This window comes from Macaca fascicularis, chromosome 1, assembly GCF_037993035.2.
Source record: "Macaca fascicularis isolate 582-1 chromosome 1, T2T-MFA8v1.1".
Classification (NCBI taxonomy): Eukaryota; Metazoa; Chordata; class Mammalia; order Primates; family Cercopithecidae; genus Macaca; species Macaca fascicularis.
The window spans coordinates 63608071-63617514 of record NC_088375.1 but is presented as its reverse complement, the minus strand read 5'-3'; the positions used below and the strand labels follow the sequence as shown (position 1 = coordinate 63617514).

The 9444-nt window shown below is 44.7% G+C and overlaps 1 protein-coding gene across 20 annotated transcripts; it reads left to right on the top strand.

Annotated features, from left to right (window-relative positions):
* Positions 1 to 677: 677 nt before the first annotated feature.
* Positions 678 to 8449, top strand: RAB29 (RAB29, member RAS oncogene family). 20 transcript variants are annotated; one of them, XM_074034620.1, is made up of 7 exons: positions 678 to 746; positions 1056 to 1303; positions 1600 to 1744; positions 3542 to 3613; positions 4487 to 4668; positions 5591 to 5712; positions 5995 to 8449. In XM_074034620.1, the coding sequence occupies exons 5-7, from the start codon at positions 4507 to 4509 to the stop codon at positions 6104 to 6106; spliced, it is 396 nt and encodes a 131-aa protein (XP_073890721.1). In that variant the 5' UTR covers positions 678 to 746; positions 1056 to 1303; positions 1600 to 1744; positions 3542 to 3613; positions 4487 to 4506; the 3' UTR covers positions 6107 to 8449. The 20 variants fall into 20 exon arrangements, with proteins under 20 accessions (XP_073890721.1, XP_073890745.1, XP_073890736.1 ...); XM_074034644.1 differs by having other exon boundaries at positions 678 to 774; positions 1061 to 1303; XM_074034635.1 differs by having other exon boundaries at positions 678 to 774.
* Positions 8450 to 9444: the final 995 nt, after the last annotated feature.

The window sequence follows — 9444 nt, the reverse complement described above, 5'->3', positions numbered from 1 at the left end:
TGATTATCTATTAACAACAGCCACAATGAATCGAGAAGGATTCCCAGTGTATTTCAATTAGCCTCTACCTCAAGTGATACATGAGTAGTATGGTTAGAATAGGCATTGCAGAAGTATGAATGGGGAACTGTCTCTTGTTTTCTGTCTATCTTTATTGTTATTGCTGGATATTAAATGCTGTAACTTTTGGCATATGTTTTTCCAAAGAATGGTCTCTTGGGTCAAGTTTTCCTGAACTTGCCTGGTATTGGGCAAGTTCATACAGAAAATATGAGTCATTTCACAAAGTCCTGGGCTTGTCTATCTATTTGAAGGAATAGGAAATGGACTTCACTTGGAGCATTATGGATGAGGCTTGGACTTTTACTAACGAAATAAGTTTTAATCTTAACTCCGTTAAACCTTTAAAGACAGGAGAAGACTATCTGGGGATGGATTCAGGCCAGTGAGATCACGTTGCACAAATCTCCTCTTAAGTGACCTTAACTGACCCAGAATTGTTTCAGAATAAGATTCCGAACTGTTGAAGGAGTTTTGAAGCCTTGAAACTTTGTGTAGGTTGGCTTAAAACGAAAAAAAGAATACACTACATTTCCCAGGAGGCTTCGCGGGTGAGCCTCCGCACTCGGCTGGTTCTCTTTACCGCGAGGAAAGCTGGGGAATGTAGTGCTCCAGGCAACCCTGCACGTGACGCTGGCGGAGGAAGGCTAGAGAGAGGCGCGGGACGACGTCTAGGGAATAGAAAGGTACCGGCTGCTCCTTCCTGACAATTTGGTATGTGCTGCAAGGGGAGGGTCCTCATCATCTGGCCCCAGTGGTGTAATGAGCTGACTGGGATTCAGTCACTGACTCGGAGCCGCTCCGGGAAAGTCCTGGTGGGGAGGTTCCGAGGCGCCTGGTCCCGTTTCTCGGCAGTCAGGCCAGGAGGGGGTGGGGAAGGTGCGAACAGCCGGGGGCTCGGAGCTTGCGCCCTGCGCCCCACCCAGGTTGCGGCCGCCGGGGGAGGAAGCACGTATAGTTTGAGTGCAAAGTTTCCTTTTTTGCTTTCTCGTCAGAGCAGCCCACACAGGCGGTGGGTGGGAATGCCTCACTTCAGTTTGAAGAGGGTCCGGAGCCAAAGGGGTTAAAACAAGCGACTCCCCCACTTCCCGCCTCCCTAAAACGCACGCCCCGCTAGCCATGGGCAGCCGCGACCACCTGTTCAAAGTTCTGGTGGTGGGGGACGCCGCAGTGGGCAAGACGTCGCTGGTGCAGCGATATTCCCAGGACAGCTTCAGCAAACACTACAAGTCCACGGTGGGAGGTGAGACGTCTTTCGGGGGAGGGGGAGGAGGAGGCCTCGACCGCGGACTCGAGCTGGGGACCCAAGTGGGATCCGGATTTGCTGTCGGTTGTTGGGTCCTTCTTCGGGTCAGGAAGTACTGTCTGGGAACCTAAATGGTGTAATTGCCGGGTGTTTCGTTTACAAGCCTCTCTTGAGTTTCCCCAGTTAGATTTTTCCCAACCTGACCCCACTGCCAGGAGAAAGGTAAGAACAAAGGCTTGAAGATGAGAAATAGGGAAGGGAGGATGAGGATAAGCAATTGCTGTTTATTGCAGGCGCACTGTGAACTCAAGTCTCCAGCCTTTCAGCTGTCTGGCATCTCTCCAATCAGCAGAAGCAGCTGAGATCCTCTGGGGGCCTCCTGGTTAGGTGCCGGCTGGGGCTGTAGTTCTGCACCTCTGTTGAGGAAGGAACCGCAAGGTGTTTAACCTGGCTTCAGTGGGAGAACGCAGGAAGCGGAACTGGTCTGAAGGACTCTAGCTTTGTTGTGGGGCTGTGGGTGGGATGGAAGACACAAAATCCCCAAACGAGCCCCTTGGCTACGCAGTCAGATGCCCATGAGGGCTGATGAGCTGTGTTTTTGTCCGTTGATTGCTTAAATAAAAGTAACCAAGGAATTCTTCGAAGAATGTGAAATATACCACTTCTCTGACCTATCTTCCCACCACTTTTTCCTCAAACTGAAGAAGGTAGGGAGGAAGAGAACACTGAGTTCATTCCTTTCTTTCCCGGGTATGGCCTTTTTACTCAACTATTTTTTCAGAGGTAGAAATGCCTTATTGTTAATTAGAAGGTATTTAGGAAGAGCTGGTGATGGGGGAGAGTAACTTAAAATTTTCTCTCTTAAAAGAACTTGTTTTAAGGGGAGAAAAACGTACCAATGGAAAAAGTGAAAATGTGTGCTCCTGTTCATATGGAAGTTTAAAAAGAAATTAAGCATTCACATTGCAATTAAAACATTCTCCTTAAGAACCCCCAGTAGGGCCCAGTGCAGTGGTTCATACTTGCAATCCCAGCACTTTAGGAGGCTGAGGCAGGAGGATTGCTTGAGCCCAGGAGTTCGAGAGCAGCCATTGGAAACATGGCAAGACCCCACCTCTACAAAAATTAAAGAAAAAAGTAGCCGTGGTTCCAGCTACTCCGGAAACTCAGACTAGAGGATTGCTTGAACTCAGGAGGTCGAAGCTTCAGTAAGCCGCGTTCGCACCACTCACTGCACTGTAGCCTGGGCAACAGAGTGAGACCCTGTCTCAAAAACAAAGGAACAAAACATTAAAGTCTGGCAAAATTAAAGGTTCAAAGTTTCAGACACACTATCCTGACCTCTCTGCCCTTCCACTCCTAAATAATATAAGGGTCCCTATTTCACGGATTTGGGTTAAAATTGGCCTTCTATTAATAGTTAATTTTTAACAATTGCTGTAGTTTTCCTTTAACAAAGAATATAATTGACTCTGGCTAATTTTTTTTTTCAGTGTTTAGTCTAAATTTCCCTTAGTTTTGATTCCTGTTACAGATGTGAAAGATAATATTTCCAAACCTCAGAAATTACTGTGTTTCTCTCCTTAGCCAAAAGCTTTTCCCCATGGAATACTTAGCCTTAAGGAGTCTCAGCATCTGCAGACTTTGTGGTAGATTCCAGCAGGACTCTTCAGCAACATCCACACAGTGTCTTCTTGGGACTCCTCTGGGACCTTTTCCGTTTATTCCATTCTTGCCCAAGATAATACCTGCAACCTTATGGTGGATGTAGAGTTCCCCAGGGTGTGTTGTTTTCATAATACAATTTGATTAGAAACCAGCAGTGAAATTGAATGTGGAAGATACAGAAACAACCACACTTGTCTCATTTCCCCCTTCTCCCCCATCACCCCTTCCCTGAGAAAACCCCCTAAATCTCCCAGAAACTGTTTAACCTGAGAATGAGAGTTGTTTTCATAGTTACTCCCACCCCCAGTCTTGGAGACAAGTAGTAGCAAACAGATGAGCTTGACAGGAGAGTAAAAGCTGGAAACCCCTTTGGAGAGTGAGTATGAACCATCCATCTCACACTTAATACACATGTGTGGACTCATCTCAGTGAATTGAGGGCTTAAAGATAAACATGGGATTCGAGTTGTGTGTCCATCGGGTTGTCACTGCCTATTTGATTTGAGTTTATCCCTATTCATTTTTACAGTGAAATTTTATTAAGGTATAATGTACATATATTTTCAGTGGATTTTGCTCTGAAGGTTCTCCAGTGGTCTGACTCCGAGATAGTGCGACTTCAGCTGTGGGATATTGCAGGTAAAGTGGGAGGGCTGGATAGGAACGAGGGAAGAAATTTTGATTTAACCAGGAAAATCTGAGGAAAAAAAAAATGGGGCAGCAAAGCCAGAAATTTTTTTCCGAAGCTGGAATGATTGAGCTGCTCTGAGGACACACGAGCTGAATAGGTGCAGAGCTTTTGTAGATGTTTTGCCCTGAATAGATCTAGAGCAGTCTCTATGTGGATGGAGGGGCTGGCAAGGTGGTGGATTGTCCAGACTATAGTGCATACTCCCACAGCAGGGGAGGGTCCTTTTTCTAGGTTTAAGGCTGACCTTGGTGAAAAACAAGATCCCCAGAAAATAGATACAGTAAAAATAGTGAATCCTTATTATGTGCCAAGCATTCTTCTAAGCATTTTAAATTCACTGACTCGTTAATCCTCACACCAACCCTATCATAAAAGCTACTGCTTTTGGAGATTCACTTGAACCTAGGAGGCGAAGGTTGCAGTGAGCCTAGATGGCACCATTGCACTCCAGTCTGGGCAACAGGAGTGAAACTCTTTAAAAAAAAAAAAAAAAAAGTTATTGCTTTTATCTTTACTTTAGAAATGAGAAATCTGAAGCACTGAGAGCTTAATTTGCCCGAAGTCAAATAGTATGCAGCAGAGCAGGGATATGGACTGGAGCAATCGGGGTGCGGAATCTGCCTTGGAAATAATCAGGCTTCATTATCCCTTTACGGGATAGATAGAAAACCAAGAGTCAGAGGGGGAAAGTGAGTGACTCCCTCTGCCACATATGCTTACTGCCCCCCTCCACAAGGAATGGGGAGAGGCTGAGGTGTTAGAGAGGATGCGGAGGCTGGCTCTTGGGTCACCTTCTTGAGAACTCTCCCTTTTCTCCCCAGGGCAGGAGCGCTTCACCTCTATGACACGACTGTATTATCGGGATGCCTCTGCCTGTGTTATTATGTTTGACGTTACCAATGCCACTACCTTCAGCAACAGCCAGAGGTGGAAACAGGACCTAGACAGCAAGCTCACACTACCCAATGGAGAGCTGGTGCCCTGCCTGCTCTTGGCCAACAAGGTATGTGGCCAATCTCAGAAAATGGTCCCTAGCCTGCCGGGCGCTGTGGCACACACCTGTAATCCCAGCACTTTGGGAGGCCGAGGTGGGTGGATCGCAAGGTCAGGAGATTGAGACCATCCTGGCTAACATGGTGAAACCCCATCTCTACTAAAAATACAAAAATTTAGCTGGGCGTTGTGGCGGGCACCTGTAGTCCCAGCTACTCGGGAGGCTGAGGCAGGAGAATGGCGTGAAACTGGGAGGCGGAGCTGGCACTGAGCCGAGATCGTGCCACTGCACTCCAGCCTGGGTGACAGTGCGAGACTCTGTCTCAAAAAAAAAAAAAAAGAAAGAAAGAAAATGATCCCTAGCCTCTGTGGTTAGAAAGGAAGTAAAGTCTCTGATTCTGGGCATCAATTTCCCCTTCTTAAGTTGACAGAATCATCTCTACCTCCTTTCAAAGGATGTTGAGGGTGAGACTTTCTTTTTTTTTTTTTTTTCGAGACGGAGTCTCATTCTGTTGCCCAGGCTGGAGTGCAGTGGTCCGATCTCGGCTCACTGCGAGCTCCGCCTCCCGGGTTCACGCCATTCTCCTGCCTCAGCCACCCGAGTAGCTGGGACTACAGGTGCCCGCCACCACACCTGGCTAATTTTTTGTATTTTTAGTAGAGACGGGATTTCATTGTGGTAGCCAGGATGGTCTCAATCTCCTGACCTCATGATCTGCCCGCCTCAGCCTCCCAAAGTGCTGGGATTACAGGCGTGAGCCACTGCGCCCGGCCAAGGGTGAGACTTTCTTTGGGAAGAATGTCGACTGTAGATTTCCGATGCTGGTGTTCTTATCCATTTGTGGAAAAATATTTAAAATCCACAGTATCTGAGCCATATTCTTATTCCCAGGAAGTTTATGATATTGCCTTTTATTTTTTCTCTTTGCCAGTGTGATCTGTCCCCTTGGGCAGTGAGCCGGGACCAGATTGACCGTTTCAGTAAAGAGAATGGTTTCACAGGTTGGACAGAAACATCAGTCAAGGAGAACAAAAATATTAATGAGGCTATGAGGTAAGTAGCTCATGCTGATAAGCATGCAGAGGTATCCATCTTCCACCGTGGCCCTGTGGACCCTCTTTTCTTGTTTCTAAGCCGACAGTGACAGACTGAGCCGCTGGAATGCCAGCCCCTAAAGGTCAGGGATACTGTCTTCTCTCCTGAGATAACTGGGGACAAAGGGGCATTTAAACCTTCTGGCTTTACCAAATAGTCTCTGATGATAAACCAGACTACATCTGCCATTTTTGCTTTTCCTCCAAAATAAGCTTCTCAGGCTTATTTTTTGTTTTTTAGAGTCCTCATTGAAAAGATGATGAGAAATTCCAGAGAAGATATCATGTCTTTGTCCACCCAAGGGGACTACATCAATCTACAAACCAAGTCCTCCAGCTGGTCCTGCTGCTAGTAGTGTTTGGCTTGTTTTCCATCCCAGTTCTGGGAGGTCTTTTAAGTCTCTTCCCTTTGGTTTTCCACCTGACAGTTTTAAGTACATTTGAATTGTCTCCTGACTACTGTCCAGTAAGGAGGCCCATTGTCACTTAGAAAAGACACCTGGGACCTGTGTGCATTTCTGCATCTCCTGGATTAGCCTTTGACGTGTTGCTGGCTCATGTTAGTGCCAGTTAGTGCCTTCTGTGTAAGATCATCTCATCAGCCCTCGATTTGTGATTCGGAATTTTGTGAGAAGGATTAGAAATCAGCACCTGCGTTTTAGAGATGATTCTCACCTACTTTTGAGCTTATTTTTCCATTTGATATTCATTGATATCATGACCTCCAATTGAGAGGAAAATGAGATCAAATGTCATTCCCCAAATTTCTTGTGGGCCATTGTTTCAGATTCTTTCTGTCTTGGAATGTAAACATCTGATTCTGGAATGCAGAAGGAGGGGGTCTGGACATCTACGGATTTTTGGCTATTAGAAGTGACCCAGAAGTCACTGTATTTTTGAAACTTCTAAAGTCATAATTAAGTTTCTCTTGTCTTGGCATCAAGAATAGTCAAGTTTTTTGGCTGCACATGGTGGCTCATGCCTGTAATCCTAGCATTTGGGGAGGCCAAGACAGACAGATCACTAGAGGCCAGGAGTTCGAGACCAGCCTGGCCAGCATGGCAAAACCCCATCTCTACTAAAAGTACAAAAATTAGCTGGGCGTGATGGCACGTGTCTGTAATCCCTGTAGCTACTCTGGAGACTGAGGTGGGAGAATCGTTTGAGACTGGGAGACAGAGGTTGCAGTGAACCGAGATCATGCCACTGCACTTCAGCCTGGGTGACAGAGCAAGACTCCATCTCAAAAAAAAAAAAGTCATTTTTAAACTACCTATTTCATGCAATGAGAGCATTTTCTTCCACAAAGAGCTTAATCCTCATGATAGGGTTGTCTAGTGTCTCCGATTTGCAGGTTTCTGGGTGGATGTCTTAATGCATAATACTGCAAGTGGCATCAGTTGGCTGTGATGCTTCGAAATAGGTCTGCTCCTCACAGCTTTGGGAATCTAAATGGAAGAAGAAAAGGGAGAAGTTAACAGCCTCCACTGGGGCAAGTTTGTGAGCACATAGGCACTTAGTCATAGGAAACATATTACATGCAGGCCCTAGCCTGGGGGAGGAAAGTGGATAGACAGAAAATCATTAGGTAATTTAAGTACTAAATTGGGCAGGGCTTTTTAGTATCAAATCACTACTAGACTGTTTAATTTGTTAAATTCTCTCTAGGATGGTGGCTTATAACCTAACCAAAGTTATCGATATTCTTGGTAAACTCAGAGGCCTGAAGTTCTTTGATAGACCTGAAATAAGTGTGCTAAGTCAGTGGTTCCCAAGTCTGGCTGATCAGGAATATCTGGGAAGTTTGTTAAAATTTTTTTAAATGTTTTAAGATTTGTGGGTCCTGAGCCACATGTGGCAGCTCACGCCTGTAATCCCAGCACTTTGGGAGGCTGAGGCAGGCAGATTGCCTGAGGTCAGGAGTTCAAGACCAACCTGGCCAACATACTGAAACCCCATCTCTACTAAAAATGCAAAAAATTAGCTGGGCATGGTGGCGGGCGCCTGTAATCCCAGCTACTTGGGTGGCTGAGGCAGGAGAATTGCTTGAACCCGGGAGGTAGAGGTTGCAGTGAGCTGAGATTGCACCATTACACTCCAGCCTGGGCAACAAGAGTGAAACTCCATCTCAAAAAAAAAAAAAAAAAAAAAAAAAAAAAGATTTTTGGGTCCCAACCTCAAACCTACTGAATGAGAATTTCTAGGGATGAAGCCTAGGAATGTGTTGTTTTCAAAGCTTCCCTGGTGATTGTGATTAGCCTTGTTTGAAAACCATTCCTGGAGAACTTGGTAAAGATACAGAGACCCAGGCCTTTTGTATTTACATTTAAATACAAATCCTGGGTTTCTATATGTTCTGTTAGCTTTTCGGGTGATTCTGCTACACGGACGTTGAAAACCACTGCCCTAAGAGATCAGAGGCCACATATCAGAGAGAGAAAAGGGGCCAAACTCTTTGGTGGTTTGTTGTGTGTTTTTTGAATGCCAGTTATTTTAACTTACACAGTCTTCTGAAACCTTGTATTAATAGTTCTCTTTTGTATTACCATTTTCAGGTAGCATTTTGATTACTATGATTCTGAAGATAATAGTGGAGTAGCAAATTTCATTGATATGAAGAGATCATTGATTTTCATTCATTGGTTTGAACACCTGCAAAATCACAAATAAATGAGAACTAAGTCTTGTATTCATGGTAGTTATTGGCCTTTAATGTGAGTTTGTTAAAGCGCTGTTTTATACTGATAGCTCAAGAGGATTGCAGAAATGGAGACTTTATTTTTTAAATACCTGTTTATTTTTTAAATACCTTTTCATTTTTTAAATTTTCGATTCAAGGGGTACGTGTGCAAGTTTGTTACATGGATATATTGTGTGATGCTAAAGCTTGGGTTTCTGCTTAGCCTGTCTCCCAAGTAGTGAACATAACATCCAGTAGGCAGTTTTTCAACTCTTTTGGGAGTTCTCTCTCCCCACTTTTGGGAGTCCCCAGTGTCTGTTGTTCTCATCTTTATGTGTGTGTCCAATGTTTACCTCCCACTTACAAGTGAGAAATGCGGTTAAATACCTTCTTTTAAAATGAAGGTAAAGATTATTCTGTTTACCTGTTAACTTACTAATATCAATTGCTTAGATCCATCTGCCTAGTACCAATTCAGTACTTGATGTAACATGCCAAATACTGCTTGGAAATGTGACCTTGTTGAAAAACTGAATTTGCTTTCTTTTTCCATTTGCTGACTCAGGATTTACCTGCCTTTTCAAGCATTGCTAGAGGCTGGCCAGTCAGCCAGCCCTTCTGGATATTTTCTCCCAACTGGTGAACATTACAGGCCTGAAACTAATTAAAGAAGGAACTGAAATATAACTAATTCTTCTTCATGCCCCTATCCATAAAAGAAAAGCAATTATGATTAGGAAAATAAAATATTTACATGAATGGAAATGTGATGCTACTAAAAATAATTAGGTCTTATCATTCGGATGCTCTTTGGTGCATTCAAAAGGGGTAGCGTCCAAAATTGTTTGGAACATAGATATTGCAGCCCCTCCCTAGAGACGGACCTATATTTGAGACAAGATGCCTCTCCAAGCACTCAGGTGGCTTTTGGCCAAAAAGAAAACACAGTTCCCCAAGAGTGTTCTCAGAAACCCTAAGGGAGGGCTGAGAACACAGCTGTGGAGTGGTGTC